Source organism: Anolis carolinensis, chromosome 2, assembly GCF_035594765.1.
Source record: "Anolis carolinensis isolate JA03-04 chromosome 2, rAnoCar3.1.pri, whole genome shotgun sequence".
Classification (NCBI taxonomy): Eukaryota; Metazoa; Chordata; class Lepidosauria; order Squamata; family Dactyloidae; genus Anolis; species Anolis carolinensis.
In genome coordinates, this window is record NC_085842.1 from 17,162,664 (window position 1) to 17,175,387 (window position 12,724).

General features: G+C 40.4%; 1 protein-coding gene across 1 annotated transcript; it reads left to right on the forward strand.

Annotated features, from left to right (window-relative positions):
• The first annotated feature begins 1,516 nt into the window (after positions 1-1,516).
• On the forward strand, positions 1,517-12,543 carry LOC134296991 (zinc finger protein OZF-like). Its single transcript, XM_062973293.1, has 5 exons — positions 1,517-1,930; positions 2,693-2,789; positions 3,491-3,570; positions 3,786-3,906; positions 5,602-12,543. Exons 1-5 carry the CDS (start codon positions 1,517-1,519, stop codon positions 6,561-6,563), a joined length of 1,674 nt encoding a protein of 557 aa, XP_062829363.1. The 3' UTR covers positions 6,564-12,543.
• Positions 12,544-12,724: the final 181 nt, after the last annotated feature.

Below are 12,724 nucleotides of genomic sequence, written 5' to 3' on the forward strand. Positions count from 1 at the left end.
AACAGGGTTGTGTGGCCATGTTTTAGAAGTATTCTCTCCTGACGTTTCGCCCACATCTATGGCAGGCATCCTCAGAGGCTGTGAGGTATATTGAAAAAAACTAAGCAAGGAAGGGTTATATATAGGTTGGAAGCCAGTGTGAATGTTGCAATTAATCACCTTTGATAGCATTAAATGGCCTTCCCAGCCTCGCATCCTGGCCTGGGGGAATACTTTGTTCAGAGTTCATTTAATACTAACAAAGGTGATTAATTACAACATTCACACTGGCCTCCAACAGACAAGAGTTCTTCCCCCCACCCAGGAACTTCCACAGATATATAAACCTTCCTTGCTTAGTTTCTCCATACCTCACAACCTCTGGGGATGACTGCCATAGATGTGGGCTAAACGTCAGGAGAGAATACACGGCCACACAGCCCAGAAAACAGACAACAACCCTGTGATCCCGGCCATGAAAGCTTTCAACAACACATCCCCTGAATCATTTATCTTTAAATCAAGAAGCCAGTCATTAATTCATCATTCATTGCCATCTTGAGAATATTTACATGAACTCATTCAGTCTTGATTTTTGCTTGCAGGGCTTTGAATCCATTCTCTCCAGATCCAGAAGCCAGCCATTCATTCAACATCCATGGCAAAAGGTGGTCCTTCCTCAAGAGCAGTGGTGCTCAACCTTCCTGACGACACGACCCCTTAATACAGTTCCTCATGTTATGGTGACTTCCATCCATGACATTATTTTCCTTGCTATTTCATAACTGTCATTTTGCTACTGTTATGAATTGTAATGTAAATCTCTGAAATGCAGGATGTGTTTTCATTCACTGGATCAGATTTGGCACAAATACCCGATACGTCCAAATTTGAATACTGGTGGGGTTGGGGGGCTGAATGATTTTTTCATTTGGAAGTTGTAGTTGCTGGGATTTATAGTTCACCTACAATCAAAGAGCATTTGAAACTCCAATGATGGAATTGAACACACAGAACTCCCATGACCAACAGGAAATACTGGAAGGGTTTGGTGGACATTGAGTTTTGGAGTTGTAGTTCACCTACACCCAGAGAGCACTGTGGACTCAAACAATGATGGATCTGAACCAAACATGGCACAAATACTCAATATGCCCAAATTTGAACACTGATGTAGTTTGAAACTAGACCTTGACATTTGGGAGTTCTAGTTGCTGGGATTTATAGCTCACCTACAATTGAAGGCTCCTTGAAACCCACCAACGATCGAATTGCGCCAAATTTCCCACAAAGAACCCCCATGACCAACAAAAAATACTGGTCTTTGGCGACCCCGCTGAACCCCCCTTGGGAACCCCCTCTGAGGTCCCAAGCCCTAAGTTCAGAAACGCTGTTCCAAGTGTATTCCCATGAGCTCATTCATCTTGTTTTGTTTGCAGGCCCCACCAATTCTCCCAGATTTTCAACTTTGAATGTCATTTGAGAGGTGGACATATCTTCATCTAGTTTGGAGGCAGCCTAGAAGTGCAGAAGAAGAATGGAAGGGCGGGAGCCAGCTGCCACCCAGTTAGAAGTATTTCCTTCTGCTGTTGAGGCAGAGAACAATACAGCATTCTGGGAGGACTCTTGGAGGAAAGACCAGGAGAGCAGCATCCTCCATTCCGACCTTCAAGGCCAGCGCTTCAGGCATTTCCGCTATGAGGAGGCCTTGGGGCCCCGGGAGGTTTGCAGCCGCCTCCACTCTCTCTGCCACCTGTGGCTGAAGCCTGAGCGACACTCCAAGGCGGAGATGCTGGACCTGGTGCTCCTGGAGCAGTTCCTGGCCGTCCTTCCTGCGGAGATGGAGCGCTGGGTGAGGGAATGTGGGGCAGAGACCAGTTCCCAGGCGGTGGCTTTGGCTGAAGGATTCCTCCTGAGTCAGGAAGAGGAGAGGAAGAGGGAGAAGCCACAGGTGAGTGAGAGAGCGAGAGAGAGAGGGATTCATCTTGTTGTTTCAAGGAACCAAGAATAATTGTTTTGAAGGATTCCGTTCTGGAAAACTAACTTTAAGAATAACAGAAACAAGTTGGAACAAGTTCACAGAAGCATTAGGAAAGGAGGACCCAAGTTTGTTCACCCTGAAAAAGAGACTTGGAGTGCCACGACTGCCCCCTTTGCATCCCCTAAGGGCTCTCATGGAGAGGAGGGGGCAGTCATTTCCATTCCCTTGGGTGGTATAACCAGGGGTAATAATCTTAAGTCATAGGATGGTAAACTTGGAAGATTAAAAGGAACGTACTGAGAATTCCAGTGGTGTGTATTTAAGAAGAAGCAACTGATGGAACCCCTTCTGAATATTCTTTCCCTAAGAAACTATATGTTATTCACAGATAGAGATAACTCGACAGGCACTGAAAGCACATAGCCACAGACTTAGGTTACTCAGCCCAAGAACCCCTCTACGGTATCCCCAAATTGCAACCCCAGGATTACATAAAGTACTTCTTTCATCTCAGCAGTAGCCCTTTCCCTTCAGATCGAGTCCTGAAGAGAATGCAATGCCAAAACAAAGGCAGAATTCCCACACCAAAATCACAGAAAGATGGATTCTTTTACCGAATAAAGAAGTCTTGGGTCCCAACCATAATCCAAGTGGTCTGGAACAGAAAGAGAGCCCTCCCTCCTTTTTCTAATCTTTATTTTTGTGTCTGTGTTCTTTGCTGTTTTTGTTCAGGTGCAGGACTCTTTTGCAGATGAGACCAGTCAGGTGGAGGAGTCCCTTTCGCGCATTTGGCTCGTCCATATTGGAGGAGGAGAATATATCATAGCTGGTAAGGGATGCTGGTGGCCTTTTGTCAGGTTCTCTTCTCCCAGTTGTGCTGTGGGTCCGTCTTCCAAAGAAAGCACCAAGACACACGCGGGTAGATTCCAACAAGTTTTATTGTACCGAATACCAGAACCTTCTTTTGAGCCATATATATAGGGACTCTCACATACCAGAGTGTAATTGATGTTTTATGGCCGGCCTGCTTTATGGCTGGCATCTGTTCTTTGTCAGCTGAGCAGAGATGTCAAGGATTGGGGATCCTGACACCTTTCTTGCTTGCTTGCTCAACTCCTCTTGAGTAGACCTGAAATGTCTGAGTTGTGTGAATTGGGAACAAGGGGGAGCCTGGGAGCTTAAGAATGCTGCTGACAGGAGACAGTTCCCTACAATACTTATTTGTGCCACTTTCAAAGTTACTTGATTCCTTTGCATCTCTCTGGATGTTTATGGTGGTGAATGTGCTCTTGGCTACATTGGCACAAATACAGAAACTAATACAGTCAACCCTCTACATTTCCTTAGATTATGTCACACTACCCCCGTAAAATAAAATAGTCCACATTAAAGACCCAAATCTAAGGAGGGAGTTTCAAAGAGGGCCATAGGGCAATGGGAGAGTGGCAAGCTTCCGAGGGAAGGAACTGTGGGGCAGCCTGGAAAAAGTTCCGGTCTCACCCTCCCTGATGTCTTTCCTCTCTCTCACAGGCAGTGAAACATGGGGAATTGATAGTAGCACAACTTTCCATGATACTTTCCTAAGAAGCGATTCTGCGGGACCAGATCAGGTAGGCAGCAAGATCCCTAAGAAGGGAGGGGAATCCAAGTCTGCTTGTCCCTTGAATATTGCCCTGCCTCTAAATGAATGTCTTTCTTCTACATTCCTTCAATCCAAGATGTTTTCAATGAATGAATTATGCAAAGACGTAAATCACAAATGGCCTGGTTTTTTTCTGATGTAGTTGGCATTTTCTCCTTGCAGATAACATTTCTTTATCTTCAGGTGACTTTTGAAGATGTGTCTGTGGATTTCTCAGAGGAAGAGTGGGCCCTCTTGGATCCGAGCCAAAAAGCCTTCCACCAGCAAATCATGGAGGAGAATTTGGGGATTGTGTCATCTCTGGGTAAAGCTCCATTATGCTTGTAGTTAACAAAATCAGTTTACAAGTAAAATGTCTCCAATTCCCATCTGCAAAGGATACCATCGTTGATGGTATTAAGAATGCTGAAATTTTCATTGGAATCAATAGGGATACATTCTCCACATCTCTCTGTGTTTGTAGGCTGTCAACCAATGTTACCAAAGCAGTCTGTCACATAAGCAGGTTTCTTTGAGTGGCTCAAACCACTGTAATTCAGCCTTTCTCTTTTCCTGCTGCTTTCCACTTTGTAGAACATTATTATTTTTTCCAGTGAGGTGCAATATTCCATGTTGATGTCCAAACTAGGATGGCCTTCGTTTGGCCCCTTCGACTCTCTAGTGAGAATTCAGTTGCTTAGTCAGGTTTGCTGTGTGTAGCCTCCAGGAGAGACCGGGGTTGAACACTCCAAGCATTGAAGAGACATGAATCAACATGCATGCACCCCCTTTCTCCCTCTATATATACACCTATTTTAGTCTTTGGGGCCAAAGCTCCCAGAGGAGTGGCTTTTAAAAAAAATGTAGCCAGTATACTATGTTGGTCCATGAAGGGTATATGTACCAAGTTTGATCCAGTTCTATCAAGACATTTAGGAGCCTTTGCAATTGATACATACACACTTTGATTCGTGTATATATTGATTTCTTCATACACAAAAAAGGAAAACAGTAAATACCAGTCCACGCTTGTGAAGCTAACGATATTAAGTAGGGTTTGCCTCACGTCCGTTCCAATTCTGAAGTTAAGAAAATCAACAGTAGGAGTTTCTTTTAAAAAGGACTCAGGGATTGAAATGGGTGAAATAACATTTAATCAATAATAATAATAATAATAATAATAATAATAATAATAATAATAATAGACTCGGGGCGGCAAACATGGGGCCAAGCCCAAAGACAAAACATGACAAGATTAAAAGCATATAAAACAGCATCAAAATAAAGCAGATTAAAACACAATAAAACAATTTAACTCAGTCATAATAAAATAAAATGATAAAATGACATACGGCAACACCACCACTAATGGTTAAAATGGGGAGGAGGTGGTCAGGACAAAGTGCCAGTATGTACAATTATGGGACTCTTTATAAAGTGCCTGGACAGGTGCTGAAATGTTTTCTGCGAGAATTTTCAATACAGGAGCAGGGTAAAGTGCAAGATAAATAAATATTCCTTTAGAACGGGGTCTATCATGGGGAATAATTCTTCGAGGACACATTATAAGGAAGGAAAAAACAGACAGAATGTCAAATTCCAGTTTTGTGCATTTTCATTCAGTCCTTTTAAAAATGGCAACTTTATTCTGGATTCTAATCTGAATGCTGATGTTTGTTCTGCTGCCTGATGCCATAAGGTTAAATTCACCTACGTTTGTGGCATAAGGCAGATCAAGGATTTTTACCAGAAGTACAGGGGACGCCAGAGAAACCAGGGCTAAAGAAAACAGCTCTATTTTCCTCATCCCTGGCTGCATTATAATTTACTTTGAGACTTATATCCTGGTATAATATTTATAGTAAAAACAAAACAGATGTTTTTCTCTTAACAGCCAGTGTTGGATAGGGCTGTGGGAAAGGGCTGTCTTGACAAAATGCACTTTTGTTATTTGTATACTTTTTAACTTTAATATAACCTTTTCTTTTCAACACATGGTCACATTTCCCATGTTCTCAAGGCATGCCAATAGAGGAGACACCATTTGAATATTTGGAAGATGAAATGAATTTCAATAGGGAGGAAGTGGTCACCTTTTCTCAAGAAACTCACACAAGCGATAAACCATTTAAATGCTTGCAGTGTGAAAGGACCTTCAGTCACAAGCACGTCCTTATTGGTCATCAGGCAACTCACACAGGAGAGAAGCCATTTACATGTTTGCAGTGTGAAAAGAGCTTCAGTCACAAGAGAAACCTTATTAGTCATCAAGCAACTCACACAGGAGAGAAGCCATTTAAATGTTTGCAGTGTGAAAAGAGCTTCAGTCAAAAGGGACACCTTCTTAGTCATCAGGCAACTCACACAGGAGTAAAGCCATTTAAATGTTTGCAGTGCGAAATGAGCTTCAGTCACAAGCACGTCCTTATTCGTCATCAGGTAACTCATACAGGAGAGAAGCCATTTAAATGCTTGCAGTGTGAAAAGTGCTTTAGTCAAAAGGGAAGCCTTGTTAACCATCAGGCAATTCACACAGGAGTAAAGCCATTTAAATGCTTGCAGTGTGAAAAAAGCTTCAGTCAAAAGAAAATCCTTATTAGTCATCAAGCAACTCACACAGGAGTAAAGCCATTTCAGTGCTTGCAATGTGAAAAGAGCTTTAGTCGCAAGCATGTCCTTATTCGTCATCAGGCAACTCACACAGGAGTAATGCCATTTAAATGCTTGCAGTGTGAAAAGAGCTTCAGTGAAGAGAGAAGCCTTATTAGTCATCAGTCAACTCACACAGGAGTAAAGCCATTTCAATATTTGCAGTGTGAAAAGAGCTTCAGTCACAACAGAAACCTTATTCATCATCAGTCAACTGACACTGGAGAGAGAGAGTTTAAATGCCCAGAGTGTGGAAAGAGCTTCAGTCAGAAATCAGACCTTGTTCATCATCAGTCAATTCACACAGGAGAAAGAGCATTTAAATTCTTGTAGTGTGGAAAGAGCTCCAGTCAGAAATCACACTTTGTTCGTCATCAGTCAACACACACAGGAGAAAGGCCATTGAATCGTTCAGTGTGGAAAGAGCTTCTGCCAGAAATCAGTCCTTGTTTGTCATCAGTCAATTCACACAGGAGAGAGACCATTTAAATGTTCAGAATGTTGAAGGAGCTTCAATCACAAGAGAAACTTTATTCATCATCATGTAACTCACACAAGAAAGAAGCCATTTAAATGCTCAGAATGCGGAAGGAGCTTCAGTCGGAAATCAGACCTTGTTTGTCATCAAGCAACTCACAGCGGAGAAAACCAGAGTGTGGAAAGAGCTGCCGTTGAAATACAAGCCTTCTTTTTAAATTGGGAAGCCACACAGAAGAAATGGGGAAAAGGCAAGTTCCTTTGTTTTATGTGAGAGGGGGCATGGATCTTTGTCATAGAAACGTTGAGTTAAAAAGCTGTGGCTTTTGGGGAAAATAATAACCTGACCAATTTTCTTTCATGAAATATCTCATTAAGCATAAGTGATCATATTTTGAGAACCAAAAGAAGGATATTTCTGTTTTTTTATCCATTCATTGTTACTGCACCTATTTCCTGTCATGTATTTTCAGGGTTAAATATCCATTTAATTGACATGTTTGATGGGAAGTGTGGGAATGGGTTCGATTAATGACTAATAGCCCTGTGTTTCATGTAATTCATGGCACTGGGTTTTCTTTTATGAAATATCTAATAAAGTATAACTGATAAATTGATTTCTATCAATTCATGCATACTGGTTATTGTGAATATTTTATTGTCCTATCTATAACATATAAATAATAGATAATCTATTACGTGTGTGTAGTCAATCTCAAAAAACACATGGTTTTTCTTATAATATGTAACTGAGAATTAATATAGTTTAATCTGAAGAAAAGACGTGTTTCAAATTCTGAGTCTTTTCTGTATGTTATGACATACATGGAATCATTTTGCACTGAGTCTATTTTCTAAGGTCTAAAGCAGTGATTCCCAAAGTGGGCGCTACTGCCCCCTGGTGGGCACTGCAGTGATCCAGAGGCGCAGTGATGGCCACAGGTGCATTTGCCATATGGATTAATACATATATTAATGTATTAACTGTCATTAATATATGTACAGTAGAGTCTCACTTATCCAAGCTAAACGGGCCGACAGAAGCTTGGATAAGCAAATATCTTGGATAATAAGGAAGGGTTAAGGAAAAGCCTATTAAACATCAAATTAGGTAATGATTTTAGAAATTAAGCACTAAAACTTCATGTTATACAACAAATTTGACAGAAAAAGTAGTTCAATACGCAGTAATGTTATGTTGTAATTACTGTATTTACAAATTTACCACCAAAATATCACAATATATTGAAAACATTGACTACAAAAATGGCTTGGATTATCCAGAGGCTTGGATAAGTGAGACTCTACTGTATTAATTAACTGCCATTCTGGAGCAGAATGAAGAAGGCGGGGCCAGGAAGACATCTTTCCACCATGTCTCCTTTACCATCAGATGGGAGCACTCCCCCCCCCCCCCCCCCAGGTCTAACTGCCATTCTGGACCACAGTGAAGAAGGCGGGGCCAGGAAGACATCTTTCCACTGTCAGCGTTGTGACAAAGCTTTTGGAGCATGGAAGCTCTGGAGCATAGAAGAACTTATACTGGGAGACGTCAGTAAAAGCAAGACACACAGCTTTACTGAGTAGTAAATACAGCACAGACAGACTAGGCAGACGATAATAACACCACCACAAACCGAACTGAACTGATCTGATCCAAACATGATGCAAGAGAAAGGAACTCACTCCTATATCTGGACCCTCCCTCCTTTCCAGACACTCACAGGGTCACCACAGTTCATCACTGATTAACTCTTTCAACATCCACACACTTCAGATGATGCAATCAGGTTGCAATCCCAGGCATAACACAAATTACAAATAAATAATAAATATACACAGGGAATATCTCATGACTTTACAAACTACTATCCACAAACACAAATCTCTTCTGCAGATTCATTTCTTCAAGATCTTACTGCTACACTTTATGAATAACACAATTACATTTCACAAATTACATATTCACCATTATCAGTGTAGTTAGCTCCAACAGGAGATTTGTGAAACTTCCCTAGATTGGACAATAAGGCACAAGAGCATATCTCTTTACTTCCTTCTTTTCTGCACTTGCATGTCCTAACTGTACATCTTCTGTTACCTCCTGTTTTATTTGCTTAGTTGTTACTTTACTTTTGGGCGTTTTATTATTTGCCTTCTTCTGTATACTCATTTCCTGTTTCTCAGGTGTACTTAAGTTCTCCTTTTCTGATGCAACCTTCTTCGGTGTTACACTCTATAATTTGACTAATTGCTGTTGCTCACTTACATCACTAGATGTCTCTTTACTCTCTTCATTCAAAACAATGTCTCCAGCCCTCTAGAAACCATGCAACTGTTCTGTATTAGAATGAATTTCTTTCCAGTCTTTAGGTCTCTCAAAATAAGCGATTCTAGACAGTTTCACTGTCTTGGGTGTATCCAAAAAGACCTTTTGCTATATCCAATGAATGTCATTTCTCTATGTCTTTGACTCTTTTGAGTTCTCTCTTTTGCCGAAATAAGTACATTAGCTTTCTGACCAAATATCCTTAAGAACTTGAAATTTGGAACATAATTATACATTTTCCGAAATGGTATATCCTGTATACATTCATTCCACAACCTATTGGTTAGGTAATTGCAGGTATGTAGTACTTCAGACCAATAATTATTGGAAATCTTTTAACATACATGTTTCCATTTCACTCAAAACTTGCATTCTCTTCTCTGCAATCCCTTCCTCATTTTTAAATTGTCCAATTTCCATACATTCAATGTTCTTAGATCTCAATAGTTGCTTAATCTCATTACTGTAAACTTCTGCACCTTTGTCAATTATGAGCGTACCCAATTTCTTTCCATAGACATTTTCAATCAAACTCAGCCACTTAGACAGTTTCCCAGTTGCCTCAGACACATCCTTCAAGAAACACACATATCCAAACCTGCCTAATTTTTCCACAAACAACACCATGTACCTAGACCCACCAGCACTTTCCTCATAAGGGCCTTCAATATGTACATGTGCCTTTTCAAACAAATTAGTTACCTTTATCTTTGATCTTTTGTAAAATTTTATAGGCCTCTTCTTCACTTCTTTACAAATGGCACAATCTAGGTCATAAAAGCATGACTCAGTTTTATAGTCTGGATACAGATTGAGTGTGTTCTTCAAAATCTCCATGTTAGCATGACCCATGACACGGTGGAACAAGTGTAAACAGCTATCATGTTGTTTCTGACTACCTACACACGATTTCAACATTTTCCTCATCAATACTATTCACTTCGTTAAACATTTCATACATCGTATTTCACTTCACTCCTTTACCTACTAATTTTCCTTCCCTATCATGGACATAACAGTAGATCCCTTTGAAAGACACTCTATACTGATGGTCAGTCAATGTAGCTACACTAAGCAGATTAGATTTAATTTGTGGTACATCTCTTCACATATTTATATATGGCCATCATGTCTCCTCTCAGCCTTCGCTTCTGCAGGCTAAACATGCCCAGCTCTTTCAGAAGTGAAATGCAAAGATACAGAATGGGTGACACCTGGCACAACAACAGTACATGTGAAAAAGATTTTGGAGTTTTTGTAGACAACAAATTAAACATGAGCCAACAGTGTGATGCAGCATTTAAAAAGCCAATGGGGTGTTGGGCTGCATCAAAAGGAGTGCCTAGATGAAAGGCTCTCAAACTTTTTCAGCCGCTGAGCCCTTTTTGAAGCAACATTTTCTTATGGAGTCCGAAGTGGGAATGATTGTATATAGAGTTGTTTAAATGTAATTGAGTTATAGTGTTGCAATGTGAGCTGGAGATTGCATCATGCACTGTCTGCTGTCCACTATGCAAGTGTGTAAAGAGTTAACTGTGTATTGCATCAGACAGCAGAGGTGGTTATAAATAGCTCCTTGTGTTATCTGTTCTCTCTCTGCCCTCTGCTCTCTGTCTGTATATATCGTCTTGAGAGTTTTCCGTTTGTTAGTAAACCTTTTGTAGATAGCCAAATAGGCTTCAGCCTCTTTATTGGTGCCAGTGATTCTTCGTTGATCTTCCGCTGCATGTGTGTTTATCCAAACCGCGCGCTCTGACAGTGGTTATGGGCCCAGAACTGCGCCAGTGTTCAGAAGAATCCAGAAGGGGACCAGAGGGACCAGCTGGATCAGCACCAGAGCCTACTCCAGAACCTGCAACTGTGCCAGAACCAGACTAGTTTCCAGTGTACCCAGTATACTGACCAGTCTGTGTGGAGCCAGAGGCCCGGGAGCTGAGTGGTGAGCTGAGCTGTGAGCTGTGAGAAGGAAGTGGCTACACTTAACAAATTGTTAAGTGTAGCCACATTGACTGATCAACAGTTTAAAGTGTTTTTTAAAGGAATTTATTGCTATATTCGTGATAGGGAAGGAAAATTGGTTGGCAAAGGAGTAAAAAGAAACAGAATGTATGAAATGTTTGAAAAAGTGAACAGCATTGATGGAGAAAATGTAGAAATTATGTGTGTAGGTGGTCAAATTCAACATGATCGTTGTCTACATTTATTCCACCGAGTGATGGGTCATGCTAGCATGGAAATATTAAGGAAGACTCTTAATTTGTGCCCTAATTACAAAATGGAGTCATGTAACTATGATTTAGATTGTGCCATATATAATGAAGTGAAGAAAGAGCCTGTAAAGTTTTACAAGAGGTCTAAAATAAGTGTGGATGGCATGTTTGAGAAGGCACATGTACATATTGAGTGTCCTTTTGAGAAAAGTACTGGTGGATCAAAATATATGATGCTTATTGTAGAAAGAATGAGCAGATTCGGTTATGCATATTTCTTTGCAGACTTATCAGAAGCAACTAGAAAATTGAGTCATCCCAGCCAGTGAGAGCAAATAAGAAAGAAAAATACAAAGAAATGACATTCATTGGGTACAGTAAAAAGTCTTACAAGTTCTTAGAGACACCTACCAAAGTGAAATTGTCAAAGATGGCTTATTTTGAAAGACCCAGAGATTGGAATAACATACATTCCAATGTAGAAAAGTTACATGGTTTTCAGCGAGCTAAAGTCAATGTAGAAAGTGAAGAAACATCTAAGAATGTAATTGAGTCAGTGAAATCAGAATGCACAACACCAAAGAAAGTAAGTCAAGGTACACCTAAGAAACAAGGAACAAGAAGAAGATCTAGTAATAAAGGTGTAGACACACAGGTGAAACAAGAAGCTAAAGAAGAGGTAAATTTGAGTCATGTTAGTGTAGAGAAGAAGAGATATGCTTTAGTACAATATGCATGTGATCCAACGAAGTTTCATAAAACACCTGTGGCAAAAGATTTTGTTAGTAGAGGTAGATTTGTAATTGTTGAAGAATGAGTCTATAGTTGTGGGTGATTGTGTGTAATGAATTGTAAACTTGTGAAAGTGTTCCCCATACATGTAAGAAGAAGTTTTGTATATGTTTGTTTAACCTCAGTTACAAAGTTAGACATTCAGAGTGTAACAATGTTATGAATGTAAAAGAAGATGATTGAAATGTGTTTGAGCTGTGTATATAACTGTGATGACTAAATTACATTTAAAGAGGGGGAATTGTTGAAGTGGGAATGATTGTATATAGAGTTGTTTAAATGTAATTGAGTTATAGTGTTGCAATGTGAGCTGGAGATTGCATCATGCACTGTCTGCTGTCCACTATGCGAGTGTGTAAAGAGTTAACTGTGTATTACATCAGACAGCAGAGGTGGTTATAAATAGCTCCTTGTGTTATCTGTTCTCTCTCTGCCCTCTGCTCTCTGTCTGTATATATCATCTTGAGAGTTTTCCGTTTGTTAGTAAACCTTTTGTAGATAGCCAGATAGGCTTCAGCCTCTTTATTGGTTCCAGTGATTCTTCATTGATCTTCCGCTGCATGTGTGTTTATCCAAACCGCGTGCTCTGACATATATAATGTCAGAAGTGGCTTGGGAAGATACTGCAAGTGGCTTCTGGTGTGAGAGAATTGGCCATCTGTAAGGACATTGCCCAGGAGATGCCC